Here is a 14,943-nt window from a genome sequence, read left to right on the forward strand (position 1 = left end):
CTTTGTCCTTCCTCCTTGTTCTTGTCTCGAACGTGGATACACTGGAGCCGCAGGAACCAAGTGGCTTTGGAGAAGTCAGTCACCTGCTAAGGATGGAGGAAGAGAAATGGAGTGTTGATATGATGGAGCTGTATGGCTCCCTAATTTTGAGACTCGTTATATGATAGGTCACTTAAGGTGAAGGCTCTGTCACTTGAATTCTCTGTTATGTGCAATCTTTAACTCAGAGGCACCACCCGCCTACTAGGTTAACCAGAAGGGATGCAAGCCTAGATGACTGGTGGCTATCTTTGCAAACTGCCCGAGGATGCAGCGAGCCCAGGGGCAAGCAGTGCTGAGAGGTGGATGGTCTCTTGTAACCATCTGAGCCCAAAGTCCAGCACTGTCTGAAAGTAAATTCTCCCAGTAAACCTGCCACTATGGGCTCTTTGGCTTAAACCAACCTGAACTGGGTTTCTCTAACAGTAAGTCTGTACTAATGCATAGGAGAAATGATAGAATTTGGGGGGCTACAGAGGTGATGGAACAGTGTGTATACTGAGGGATGTCTCCTTTACCACTGCCATCCCTTCAAGTTCACAGTCAGGGACTCCTAATGATACGCAGGAGAAGGGCTGCCATTGCTTTCATGGAGTTCTCAGATTTCTCTTTTGAAGTAGAAAATTATATGAAAAAAGCTTTAAAATGAACTTGAACAGATGGCTAATCATACTGGAGGAAAAGATTAAGCAAAGATGCAGAAGCTGATGAAAAAGTTCAAGGAAATTACTTAGGACAGTTAACTAGACACTCCAATTAGGGAGTGGTTAACTCGTGGTATGTGGGGCAGTGTCACAGGACGGTATAAAGCAGACATTCACGGACCCTGAAGCTAGGAGTGTTTACATGGTCTAGACAGTGTAGTTGTCTACCAGTGGTTCTCAAATGAGGATGAACCAGAATCCCCAGGAGAGCTTGATAGAGTGCGCCCTGCCCCCAGCGGGTCTGCAGCAGGCCCCAAGCATTTCCCCTCCAGCAAGTTCCTCCGTGATGAAATTGCTGCTTGTCCTGGGACCCCACTTGGAGAACCACCACTCTCAATTAATGCTATTTAAAAACTGGTAATTAAAATATAAAATTCACCTATTTAAGTGTACAATTGGATGGCTTTTAGTATATTAGAAAGCTGTGTGACCATCAGCACTATTTAATTCTTTGAGATTTTCATCACCTCCAAAAGAAACTCTGTACCCATTACCAGTCATTCCCCATTCACACTCCTCTCTCAAGCTCTGGCAGCCACTAATACACCTGTCTCTATAGATTTACCTGTTTTGGACATTCCATATAGATAGAATAACATGTGGCCTTTGGGTGTCTGGCTTCTTTCACTTAGCATGTTTTTAAAGTTCATCCACATCAGAACTTCATTCTTTTTTATGGGTGAATAATGTTCCATCATGTGGATATACCATCTTTTGTTTATCTGTTCATTACTTGTTTCTACTTCTTGGCTACACTATGAACACCCATGTACTAGTTTTTGCGTGAACCTATGTTTTCATTTCTCTTGGGCATATAAAAATAGGGGCGGAATTGCACCACAGTTACTCTATGTTTACCTCTCTGAGGAAAGGATCGTTCTCCAAGAGGCTGTACATTTCCAACAGCAGCATCCAAGGGTGCCAGTATATCCGCATCCTTGCCAACACACAGTTGTCTCCTGATTATAGCCATTCTAGTGAGTGTAGTGATATCTCCTTGTGAGTTTTGATTTGCGTTTCCCTGTCGACTAATGATGTTGAGCAAGTCCTCAGGGACTTATTGGCTATTTATATACTTTCTTTGGAGACTATTCATTATCCTTTGCCTATTTTAAAAAAATGTTTTTAAAGAAATGTTGAGAGCTAAGAGTTCTGCATACATTCTGGATAGTAGATCCTTATCAGAAACACGATTTACAAATGTTTGGTCCCATTCCACGAGTTGTCTTCACTTTCTTCAATGTCCTATAAATCATGAACATTTTGAATTTTGACGAAGTGCAATTTATGTTTTTCTTTGGTTACTTACGCTTTTGTTATATTTAGAAGCCATGGTCTAATCCAAGGTCATGAGAATGTATACTATGTTTGCTCCTAAGAATTTCATATTTTTAGGTTCATATTTTTCATATTACATTTAGATCTGTTTGTGTATATGATATGAATTAGGGGTCCAACTTCATTTTTAAAACTGTGGCTATCCAGTTTTCCTACCATCATCTGTTGAAAGGACTATTCTTTCCCCCATTTTGTCTTGGCAACATTGTCAAAAATTAATTGATCTTAAATGGATGTATTTCAAGACTCTCAATTCTATTCCACTGATCTATACATCTAACCTGGTGCCAGTAATAGTCTTGATTACTGTATCTTTGTAGTAAGCTTTAAAATCAGGAATCATGAATCCTTCAATTTTGTACTTTTACAAGATTTTTTTTGGGTAGTCTAGGTCCCCTGCATTCTCATATGAATTTTAGGATCAGCTCAGCAATTTCTGCCAAGAAGGTAGCTAGGATTTTGATAGATATTGCATGGAATCTGTAGATCAATTTGAGGACTTTTGTCATTTAAAAATTTGAATTCGTCCTACTCATGAGGTATCTTTCCATTTACTTTTACTTAGCTCTTCAATTTCTTTCAACAATACTTCATAGTTTACAGTGTGCAAATCTTATACTACCTTTGTTAAATTCTTAAGCATTTTATTTGGTTTAATGCTATGGTAAGTGGAATTGTTTCAATTCCATTTTTAGGTTTTTGTTAATGAATAGAAACACAATTGAATTTAGTATATTTATCTTCTATCCTGCAAGCTTATTAATTCTATTTTTTTACCCTGCAGAAGCACTAGGATTTTTTTATATATAAGATCATGTTATCTATTAACACAGTCAGTTTACATTTCCTTTCCAACTTTTTGGATTACTTTTTTTCTTGCCCATTTTCCCTGGCTAGAATCTCCAGCACAGTGAACAGAAGTGGTGAGAGTGACATTTTTGTCTTGTTCCTGATCTTCAAGGAACGCTTTCAGTCTTTCGCCATTAAGTCTGATATTAACTGTGGGTGGTTTTGTAGACATCCTCTACCAGGTTAAAGAAGTTTGCTTCTATTGCTAGTTTTTGTGTTTTTTGTTTTTTTTTAAAATCAAGAATGGATGTTTGGAGTATGTCTAATGTTTTTAAGAATTTAATGTGGTTTCTGTCCTTTATCCTAATAATGTGGTGTGTTACACCGTTTTACACATGTTGAACCAACCTTGCATTTCTGGGACAAATCTTATTTGGTTAACTCCATTTTATAAATAGGAAAATTAAGTCTCATGAAAGTTAATGGAATGCCCCGTATCTCACAGAAAATTAGTGGCAGAGCCACAAACAGACCCTGCTTCCCTAGACAGTGGCCTCTGAGATGGACTTTGTGGAAGACAAAAGGATGCCAGAGACAAAGAGAAGGCAAAGGAATATGGAACATTGTGCCAAGGCTGGATTAATGCTCAACATCTATTAGCCAAATTTGTGTTGCACATCACATCTTGGAGGTGATTTTCACACTCTCTCTGTTCTGTCTCCCTATTTCACAGGCATGCAAACTGAGGTTTGGTGAAATTCTGTGGCTTCAACATCTTAAAATGAGGGGAAGTGACAGGACTTGAATTCAGGTCTTTTAGCAGGTTAAACTTTGGGTCCTCTGTACTATACTGCTTGCCTGCCCTCTGAGTCCCAGGATTTCAAGGTCCATGGAATCCTTTTGCTGCCAACCAGCTGGCAGAGGTGTTGACTATCAGATAAGAGTCTCGTACTTGCAGCTCATGGCTATGATCTAAACAGGAAAGTCCTCTTGAGAAGGGGAACTGCTGAAGTTTTTTTTCCTTGGGGTGAATGAACTTTAGAATCAATAATTTTGTCATTTTTAATACATTTTTGTTATATCCTTAAATTCAGACTTACCATTAAATTGATTGCTTTCTTAGGGACACAGAAGCTTCATGGTTAATAGTAGCTAGATTGCCAGGTTCAAATCCCAGCTCTGGCCCATACTACCTGTGTGAATGTGGGAAAGTATTCACTTCTCTGTATCTCAGCTTTCTCATCTATAAAATGGGGACAAGAACAGCTCCTACCTCACAGTGCTACCATAAGGCTGAAAATGAGCCAGTGCATGTGATGCATTTAGAACAATGCCTGGTGCATAGTAAACACTACACTTCAGCTATTGTTGATATTAACTACATTAATGTCCACTGAATCAATACCTACCACTGTCAAGCACTGGGCTGGGTGGTTTACAGAGACTAGAACTGGTCAGAGAGGTAAGGCAACTTGCCCAAGGTCACATTGCTAGGAAGACAGACAGACCCAGGAGCCCAACACCATTCAGAACAACACCATCCTGATTTCTGTATAGTGAGTTTTGATCTTGATGGAACCAGAGCAGTGAGGAGAAGCCCCACGGGAAGCTGATGAAGTTAGGAGTGCAATCAAACTGAGCTGCCATGCTGAGGTTTGGGAGAAAGGGGGAGAATGAAAGAGGGGGGGAAAAACATTAGCCTTCAGGAAGGTCAGAGACAGGCCCTGCTGAGAGCTGACACAAGGGCTGTCAGGGGTGCACAGGGATCAAAGGCCCAGGAAGATATGTCCAGCAGCCCAGCACAGACTTGCATAGTTTGTGGCGGGTGTGGGAGCCCTTCCCAGGAGGGGGCCTTCGCTTGGTCTCCCCCTCATGTCAGGTAACATGGGACCCTGCTCATGCTTCTCTGCACAGCAGACATCCTCATGGGGAAGGAGGTACAGACAGACCTGCAGACCAGGATCTCCCAGCCAACAGAGGAGCCAGGCCCAGAGTTCCCTCAGCGGGAGATCCCGGGACCCCTGTCCCAGCTCTGCGGATATGCCCAGAGCCCATGCCCGAGGCTCCGTGGCCAGCTCTGCACCTGGATGCGAGCAGGCCCCCAAGCTGGAAGGACACCTGGGGCTGGCGCCTCAGCGCGCCTCTTCTGAAGATGGCTCCAAGTCACGGCCTGCTGTGCGCCCGCTGCAGGCACCTCCAGGCTTCTGGCAAAGAGTTGTTCTGTCATCTGCCCCTCTTGAATGTGTGGCTGCGGTGGACCCTCAGCCTCTCTGAGCCTCCCTGTCCTCATCTGTGGCCCTCTGCCTCACACACCTCGAGGAACGCATAGAGGACGGAGCTCACTGCCCTGCCCCTGAAGGCCTGGCCTGGAATATGGAGGCCCTTGGGAGCATCAGAGAGAGGCCACCATCCCAGAAATCCCAATGGTGACAAGCGACACTTGCGAGTCCTCCACCCTGCTGGCCAGGTCCACCCACCTTAAGCATTTGGCAAGTGTGCAACACAGGGCAGGGCCGTTAGGTCCCTGGTGTTTGCACACCACACAGCCAGCCGCCTGCCTCCCTCCCTTCTTGCTGCCTGTTGTACCCCAGAGTGAGCAGACCTTCCAGATCAGCAGGGGGCCCTCTTAGCCGAAGTCAACACCAGCCAAAGGACAGCACTCTGGAGCCAGGCAGATCTGGTTATCAGGCCAGCCTGGGTGCCCACTCACCTGAGTGCAGCTTCCTGAGTTCCGGTTTCCTCACTTGGGAAGTGGGGACCACACCAGCCACCCAGCAGGGCTGTTGTACAGACTCTAAGCACGAATATAAGGTGCTGAGCACAGGGCTGGGGTCAGTGCAGGTGGTAGATGAGGGATGTCTCTCTGAAGCCTCAGGTTGGTGTCCTGCCCCGCCTCTGCATCACTACGAGACTGAGGGTAACACATCCCTTACCAGATCTGGTTTAGGTCATCAGCTAGGAATGGTTTTATTGCTTTTCTTCAGGCTACACTATACCTCCTATGGAGGTAGACAAGCCGAGCTGGCCCTCAGCAGCTCCCATTCCAACTTCCTTCTGGTTTGTCAGCAGAAGCATCTCCCATAATCCCTTGCAGCTGAAGTTATGGATTCAATTAGGTTCCCTAATTTGAAAAGCAGAATTGAGGAGGGGCCGGGCTGCCTTTCTCCTCTTTTAGGTGCACCACTGTCAAGCTGGCCCTGGGGATGCCAGGTTTTACTGCACCAGGGTGTCTGTGTCCAGATGCCAGCTGGGTGGGCATCAGAGGCAGTGTCAGAGGCCTGACCAGCAATCCCAGTGTCCAGTTGGTGTTGCCGTGGGAGGCCCGACACAGTGGCCTCCTGTCCCTGGATCACAGCTCTGATGGTAAGTTCTTGCACACAATGGTTTTGGCACACCCCAGTTCCCCACCTGGGCTCTTCCAGGGAGGCAGTGCCAGCCAGTTCAGCAGGTGGGCTCTGAGTCACCGCTGGTGCCCTTCTCCCAACTGCATAAGGCATATGTCTCCATTATTTCCATTTTTCCTACATCTGAGAAAGGTTACATCCATCATCTCCTGAAAACGCTAGAGGCACTTGTCAGAGACACCCAAAAGGGGCATAGGCATGTGTGTGCTCAGCCACCCCGACCCCAGAACCGCTTGTCGCAGAGACCACCACAGCCATGCTGGCCAGTACAGCCGACTGACCAGGGGTGGATACACCTGACCTCTGGGTTGACAGCATTTTCTCTTTCCAGACTCTGGAATTGAGACACAACACTAATCAGCTAAGTCAGGGAGGCTAAAACTGTCATGGGTCAGTCTGTGGTCTGTGGGAGGTCACAGTCTGCCACGTGGACTGACAGCAAACTTGAGAAAGCCAGGCTGTGGCCAGGGAGAATGAGACAGGCTTGCATGGAGAGAGGAAGACAAGAGCCAGGAAGTGTTGCTGCCCACTGCCTGCCTGCCTGCCTGCCGAGGCCCTGAGTCAGCCCCCGATGATCCCGGCTGCCTCCTTGCTCTGGGGATCTGTAACACACCCCTGTTAGCTAAAGGGAGCTCTGTGGGCTTCTGTTGCTGGCACCTGAAGAGACTTCAGAATGTTAGCAGAAGCCCAGCGCATGACGGGCCCGGCCCCTTCACGTCCTGCCTCCTGGGGTACGCTGCACCGGCCTGCCGTGGGAGCGTCATGGAGCGGGTTCCAGGGCTGGTGGCCCGGATGCCTGGTTCTGTTCTTGGGGAAGCCCCTGTCCGTCTCTGGTCCTCAGTTTCATGCTTTGGGATATAAAAAGGCTGATCTAAAATTCCCAAGGTCCCTTCTAATCCAAGTATTCATAGACCATTTGTCACTAACCAGACAACTTAGAGGAAATCATTTAGATAAAATACTGAGCCTCTTTCTCCACTATTCTCCATTAGCAGTTTATGTAAACTACTCGTAGCCAGCAAGTGGACATAACCTGAATGTCAACTGATGAATGGATATTTGTGGTCTACCCATACAATGGAATGTTCTTCAGCCATAAAAAGGAACAAAGCACTGATAGATGCCACAATGTGGATGAAGCTTTCAGGCATTTCCAGAGTAAAAGCAGTCAGTCACAAAAGGCAGCGTACAGCGTGATTCCATTCATATGAAATGTCCAGAATAAATCCAAAGAGACAGAAATTAGACTAGTGATCGCCAGGAGAAGCAGGGAGGAGGGATGGAAATAACTGCTGTTGGGTATGGGCTTTCTTTTCAGGGTGGTATAAATGTCCTGAGATTGACTGTGGTGAAGGTTGAACAACTTAGTGAATATACTAAGAACCACTCAGTTGTATAAAGGTGTGCATATTACAGTAAGTGCATTATCAATAAAGCTATTAAAAAATAAAAACTTTTAGCCAGTGCTTGTTCTGAGCTGTGAACTGACGCCTCAGCACTCCACAGCAAATGACAAGGATGCCTTTGAACTCTTGACTTTGACTTATGAGACAATCCACTGAACGTATAGTTTCTCTGGTGGCTCCTGAGACAGAGGCAAGAAGAAGATCCTTTCTGCTGTAAAGTGCTGCGTCTCTGCAGGGGCTGGAGCAGATGGGAACCATGTGTAGAATGTCACAGGTAAATGCGCCTTCCAGTACCTGCCAGGGCCCCAGGGACACAGATGTGCTGAGCAGCTAGGAGGCGAGAACAGGCGGCAGAGTCTCTAGGGTTGTGTTTCAGATGTGCTCTCCCTTGTAGGTTTCAAAAGAATAAACAAACCTCTCCCCTCCCAACCAATTGTCTCAAGTGCTATGTAGAGCTGAGGAAGGATGATGGGTAGCATGGGGAGAATAGTACCTAAGAGCTTCCTGGAATCTTCAGATTTTATTGTAATAAAGGAGAAGGTCTAGCTGTGCCATCCAAGGCCTGACCAGAGTGTGTTCTGTCCCCAAAGACCTGTAATTCAATGCAATGCAAAGGTTTTCTCAGCACAGACACAAGTCACCTGGCAATCCTCTGGTTGGCCTGCAGCGTTGTCCTCCACCACACCTGGGGTCAGATGTCGGTATGCAAATCCTGGCCCTGCCCCTTCCTCCTGGGCAACCTTGGGCAACTAAACCTCTCCATGCCTCAGTTTGTTCACGTGGGAAATGGGATAATAGCACCCACCCTCTAGGATTGTTGTGAGGACTCCATATGTGTAAAGGACTGTCTGGTCCATGGCAGGTGCCCAACAGGTTTTACCTCCTGTCCAAGGGCCTGGGCTTTTGTGAAAAGCACATTCATCCCAGTTTCTCCACTGGAACAAGCTGACTTGCACTGTAGGGCCAGGGCACTAAGGCCATTCACCCAATCTGTGACAGCCCTGGGGCTCATGGCTGAGGACCCTGTTCCCTACTGGACCAGCCTGTGATGCTGTCACAGCCCGGGAGGTGCAGGGTGAAGGAGGGGTTCTCCCTAGGGCTGTGTGACTGGGGAAGTCACATAGCCTCTCCAAGCCTCCTCAGTTTCCCTCTCTGCAAAATGGGCATGATGCTCCCACCCCCAAAAGGCAGCTGTGAGGATTAAATGCAGTACACAGCACCACTGGTGGTTGGCGTGGGCTGCCTAGATGGGAAACCCTGCTTTCCACTAAGTAGCTGGATGACCACAGGCAAGTCACTTAACCTCTCTGTGCTTCCCTTTCCTTTTCTGCAATGCGGAGGTAATTGGTGTCACCTCATGTGTTGTGAGGATTAAACTAGAGAATAGATGCAAAGCCATTAGAACAACATGTGACACATGGAAGCCCCATAAAACCCTGTAAAAATGCCCTATTTTTCACTCAGTATGGGCCTGACATACCGCAAGTCCCCGGTAGATGTCAGCGGCTGTGACAGTGGCGGACACGAGGGTCAGCATGGCGCACACAATGTGATTTCCTTACCCATTCAGAGGCAGGAGAGAGGAGTCATGCTGGAGGTCCACAGTGTGGCCCCCTGGGCTGGCAGGATCTCCAGGCTGTATAAGTCAACTTCAAACGGTGGCACTGAGGGCTTTCCCCTGCCAGGCTGGGGCTCAGGGTCACCAGCCAACCGTTTCAGAGCAGCGCCCAGGCTGCACAGCATGGTTTTCAAGGGAGAAAGAGCTCCTCTCCTCCTGCCTCGTCCCCCAGCCAGCTGCCAGCCTGGGAGGCCTAGTTACTTACCAGCTTCTAGGCCCAGAGTGGGAAGAGCGTGGTGGCATTTGGTGTCCACATAAACTCGGCAGCAGACCAGTGGGCACCAGAGCCAGGCTGCAGCTGAGAATCGGAGCTCTGGCCCACAAGCCCAGCAGCCCCTCCCATGGATGGGCACAGCCTGGGGGCTGCAGGCTGGCATCTCCACCTATCAGCCACGTGGTAAGGGAAGAAGAAGGTGCACAAAGTGCATCATGTAGTATCTGCCTGGATGTTCCCTGCAAGCCTGGGAGCTCCCAGAGGGCAGGAACCGTGGCGGCTGTTGTCTCCCCACCTGGATCCTCAAAGCCCAGGATAGTCTAGTACACAGATATTTACTAAAGAGAGTCATTGTTTTTTTTTTCCTGCAAAGCCTGAAGCCTAGTGCCAACACACAGTAGGTACTCAGTAGTTACTAATTCCCTCTTCCCAAGGCCCAGGATGACCATGGCTCCAGGCTCCCAGGGATCTGGCACTTGGGACCTTTCTAGAGCACTGTTTGTAGTCCAAATGGGAGGATATGAAAAGCTGGGTACAACAGAAGCCATGTACTTAAAGCACATGGTCTGAATGAACACTTACTGAACATACCTACTATGTGCTGATCAGTGCACAGAAATGGTGACTCCTTTACTATGTGGAATAACCCTGGGAGGCAAGCATCATTGTCCCTATTTTGTGGATGAGGAACACAGGTTTAGGGAGGTGAAATGCACCCCCAGGGTCGTGGTGCCGGTGAGTTCAAACGCAGGACTTCTAGATTCCAGAGCTTACCTCCCAGCCTGCCCTGACAGCACAGAAGAGCTGCACGCCGGCTGGCCTGGATTCGTCCCTTGACACCTGCAGCTATGCTCGTGCTGAGCTGACCAGAGGGACAGCTTCCTCCTCTTCCCACCCCCACTGGTCACCCCTTCCCTCACCCTGTGACTCCTCCCTGGGCCCAGCTTAGGAGAAGGCTCGCTCCACCCACCCCTACGGCACCCTCAGGGCCAACCTCCAGCCCAGGTCAACCAGAGGTGAACTGAAAAGGCGAGGCAAGTGGGTGGGTGGCGCAAAGGCCTGGGGCTGGACACTGGGTTTTCACACAGGGGCTGCCTCCACTGATGCTAAGTTCCTGAAAACCTCTGCCCAGGCTGGCTTTGGTTTTCCTTGGCCACTGGACACACCTAATGGGCAGCAGTCACATGATTCCGTTCCCACCCCCAGCTCCACATGTCAGGGTGAAAAGGAGGAAGGGGAGGAAGTAAATTGTGGTTTCCAAGGGCAACACCTGGGAACACATCCGCAGGGACACAAAGAGCTTTCTGCAGGGTCGCAGGAAGTCCCAGCCTATTCCTGAGGGCAAGGAGAGGCAAGCACCGGGCAGAACCTCACAACCACGGCTGGGTTATGAGTGCACCCGGGGAAAGTCCTGGAGCCTCTGGCTTGAAGACGAGGTGGATCAAAAAGGTCCTGGCCCACCAGGAAGGGCAGAGGACTCTCCCTGCAGAAGGACTCAGGTGCAGAGAAACTGGCCACTATCTGGTCCCAGCCTTTGCAAAACAGCAGCATTCAAAGTCGTCAACCGGGGAGGTAACCCACTCAGAGCTAAATCTGATCTCAAGCAGCCACTTCTCTGAGAAGCCCCAGATCCCAGTACAGGGACAACGGACAGGGTCCACCCAGCCCAATCCCGCCAAACTCAAGGTTTCGAGGAAATGGAGGGATGAGTAGTCCTTGGTTGGCTGCCTTGCTTTAAAGAATAACAGTGGCCAAGAAAGGCATATCCCTTCCCTGGTTTCCTGCAGAGCTCTGGGCAATGAGCAGCACCAGGACAAGGATTCAGATGCAGTGGGCAGTGGAAGATGGTGGCTGTGGCCCCATATCTGTAAAGCTGGGACCCAGCCAGCCACCTCTTGGGGCTGGAGAACAGAACTGACCGCAGGCCAACTCCTCTTCAGTCCCACCCGAGGAAACTTACACGGATCACGGTTGCAACTCCCTCTCCACGACCACGCTCCACCCCCCTTGTGCCAGGTCTCCAGGCCCTGAGGAACTGAAGCCCCTTTGGTGATGGCAGCCCTGAGCCCCTGCCCTCAGCCCCATGTGGACTCAGGGGAAGGCCTGGGCTGCTAATGTGATGGCTTGGGACTGTGTGGGCACCAGGGCTCTGGACTCAAGGCATGTGGACCTCTATGAATGCAGAAGGAAGAGCACTGGGTGGTGCAGGGCCCGGTCCTAGAGCAGCAGCCGTGGAGCAGGCTCTGCCTGGATGCACTGCCCTCCCAGGGTCCTGCTGGGCAGGAATCTCCTGTCCCAGTGTGTCCAAACAGGGAATTGGATGTAGGCTCCTCAGGTCTTGAGAGGACTACCACTCCTCCTCCTCCTCCCAGGGTCCCAGCCCTGGCCCCAGGGCAAGCTCCACCTGAGTACAGTGTGACCTTTAGCCCACCACTCAGGTGGGCTGCGCATGACCTTTGTCCCCCACGGAGTATTCCAGCAGGTGTGCTAATGTGCCCAGGGGTGTTGAGAGGTGGGCCAAGACACAGATTTCCCTCAGCTTTCTGGGTGGCAGAGGGGTGTTGGTGGAGGCCTGAACCTCAGGGCTGGGCCCCTCTGTAACCTCAGTAAGGGGCTAATTGCACTTTCTGGGTCTGCCCTCAATGGAAGAGAAGGCTGGGAGGTGCTGACCAGAAGCAGCAATTCCTAAACAAGCCAGGTTCCAGGAATCACACAGAGAAGGTTTGAAAACACCAATTCCCAGGCCCCACTCCAGTTTGGGGACTATCTGGGTTTTGGGACCATGTACTGAGTTTTGGGCAGAGTCCCTGGGTATCTGAGATCAGCATGCCCTTGAGACTCCAGTCCAGTAACTCTGAGGAAGCCCTCGATCCCAAATGGAGCCCCTATTTTCACCAAGAAGCCTGGTGGCAGAGGATCCCAGTCTGGGCAGGCCCACAACATCTCCCTGGGGTCTAGAGTGCTCCCATACTGTGAGGACCAGGGGCAGGGCAGCCTCTCTCCCTGCAAAGCCATCTCCCAAATCAGGTGCTCCATGAGCCTGATGTTAAACACAGAATTCTTTTGAGAAAAACACCAAGTCATAGACTTGAAAATTTTGGAATTGAGCCAAAGTGTTGGTCTTCATTCCCATCTAGGACTCAGGGACCCTCACAGAAGGTTTGGTTCAAGACAAAGGCAGATTGTGTGTGTCTGGGGATCCTCTCTCAAGGGAACTCTTGAATTCACTCACTGGACAGATAATTTGCTAAGCACCTGCTGTGTGTTAGGCACTGACAGTGGCGGGGGAGACACACAGATAATATATATATTTCAAATAGGGCGACCAGGGAAGGCCACACCAAGGAAGTGACACTTAAGCAGAGACCTGAAGGTAAAGGAGCAAGCCATATGGACAACAGGGGAAAGTGCACTCCAGTAAAGGCCAGTGCAAAGGTCCTGAGGCAGTAACATATCTGATGTGCTCTAGGAAGGACAGTGTGGAGGCCAGCATGGCTGGAGCAGAGGGCAGGAAAGAGAGAGAAGGGAGGACAGCAAGGAGCCAGCAGTCAGATGACACTGGGCCTGCGAGGTCTGATTCCAGTGAGGTGGAGGATGCTAGGGGCTTGGGTCAGAGTTGTGGCCTGATCTGACTTATTTATGGGTAGGAGATGTTGTCAAATGTATAAGATGTTAACTATCAAAGGATCGATCATTAGTGACTTTAGGGCATCCTGTCCCAGCAAATAAGGAATGGATGGGCAAAATGGCCTGCCCAGATTGGAGGGGCTGGAGAATCTGAGAGGTCCATAAAACCAGGGTGGTGGTTGCTTTTCCATACTGCAAACATAGACCAGTTGCCCTGGGCATTTCAATCAAGTGCCTCCTAAGCATTCCAGTGACCTAATGTTGACCCTGGACGCTGCCTCAGGGGTCCTGAATTCCTGGGCTTAGCCCAAGGGCCCCACAGCCCCAGAACTTACCAGGCATGGAGAAGGGGGACAGAAAGCCAGCCTCGGACAGCTCTGGTTCTGGGGGCAGTGGCGGAGGAGGGGGCTGCTGTTCCTGCTCCCGCTGAGGGTCTTCGGGGTTTTCCACAGGAACATTCCCATTCTCGATGTTTTCATGCTTTCCATTTTGAAGGGGCTTGCTGCTCACGCCATTTGCCGAGTTGATCAGTCTCTGCCGCTGTGTGGACGGGATCAAGACAGATACCAGTGTGTTACAAAGTATTACACTGTGGCTTTATTCCTTACAGGTTTCTAAAACACCACCCCCAGGAGATCAGGTTGCCTGAGAAATGGACTGAGGGCCTTGAATGCCAGCCGAATCACGCATTTCCATTTGGACCCGTACCAGGATGCCTCTGGGGTCTGGTCAGAGGCCTGGGCCTCCCTTTTTAGGGCCAGACTGACTCCCCAGCCCAGGACACTGATGACAGTGAACATGCCAACTCTCCCAGTGGACATTTATAAGCTGCTTGAAGACAGTCACAGGAAAGGCCATTCATCATTTTTAAAAAACACTTTTTTCGTAGACATATTGTACAAAAAGTACACTTATAATCACACAGCTCAATGATGTTTCACACCAGGATGTAGAATTTTTCCAGTCCCTCAGAAGAGTCTCTCAGATACTTCCCTAGTCTATGTGCCTCCCTCTCCAGAGGTGACAAGGGAACCACTATTTTGACTTTTATAAACATCAGCTAGTTTTTCTTGAATTTGAACTGCATATAAAAGGATTCAAATAGTATGTATTCTTTTATATCTAGTTTCACACAACCTAATGTCCATGAGATTCATCCATGTTGCTGTATGACTTAGCAGCTTGTTTTTCATGGCTGTATAGTATTCCATTGCTGGAATACTCCACAATGTAGCCCTTGCTTGTTGATAGGCATTTGGGTTGCCTCCCCTTTTTATTTTGAAGAATTTTGCGAACATTTGTATATATGTAGTTTTGTGGATATATGTACTCATTTCTCTTGGGCATTTATCTAGGAGTGGAATTTCTAGGTCATAAGGTAGGTACATGTTGAATGCATTAGAGTGTCAGTGAATTAGAACTTCTCATCCCTGTCAATGCCTGCTATCATCAGTCCTTTTAACCATTCTGGTGGGGTGTGGTGGCCAGCCTGGCAGAGGACACCCTGGCGGCCCAACACCTGGACATGTTCTGATAAGCCAGGACCTCTTCAAAGTGCATGAAACCACCCAAGGCCATGAGCTCTCAATGCCCTTGAAGCAAACTTACCTCATTAATTATGATCCTGCTCGCCATCCGCAGTCGGGTCCTGGGCCCAAACTTATTGGTGATCATTATGCGTAGGCCAGCCTCTGGAAAGCTGAACTTGGGAGGGCTGGAGCTCATGACCTCGTCCACCATCACCACTGGGGTTTTGCCGTACTGAGGCTCTTCCTTCACTACATTGAATATAGCACCATGGTTA

General features: G+C 49.1%; 1 protein-coding gene across 6 annotated transcripts in view; it reads right to left on the reverse strand.

Annotated features, from left to right (window-relative positions):
- Positions 1–14,943, reverse strand: part of SLC24A4 (solute carrier family 24 member 4) — a 162,565-nt gene that overhangs the window by 25,571 nt on the left and 122,051 nt on the right. For all 6 annotated transcript variants that reach the window (XM_036882261.2, XM_057488196.1, XM_036882265.2 and 3 more), the window contains 2 exons: positions 14,748–14,917; positions 13,475–13,679 (listed from right to left, as the gene is read on the reverse strand). In XM_036882261.2, coding sequence (XP_036738156.2) covers positions 13,475–13,679; positions 14,748–14,917 — 375 coding nt within the window. The remainder of the gene's footprint in view (positions 1–13,474; positions 13,680–14,747; positions 14,918–14,943) is intronic.

This window comes from Manis pentadactyla, chromosome 11 (assembly GCF_030020395.1).
Source record: "Manis pentadactyla isolate mManPen7 chromosome 11, mManPen7.hap1, whole genome shotgun sequence".
NCBI lineage: Eukaryota > Metazoa > Chordata > Mammalia > Pholidota > Manidae > Manis > Manis pentadactyla.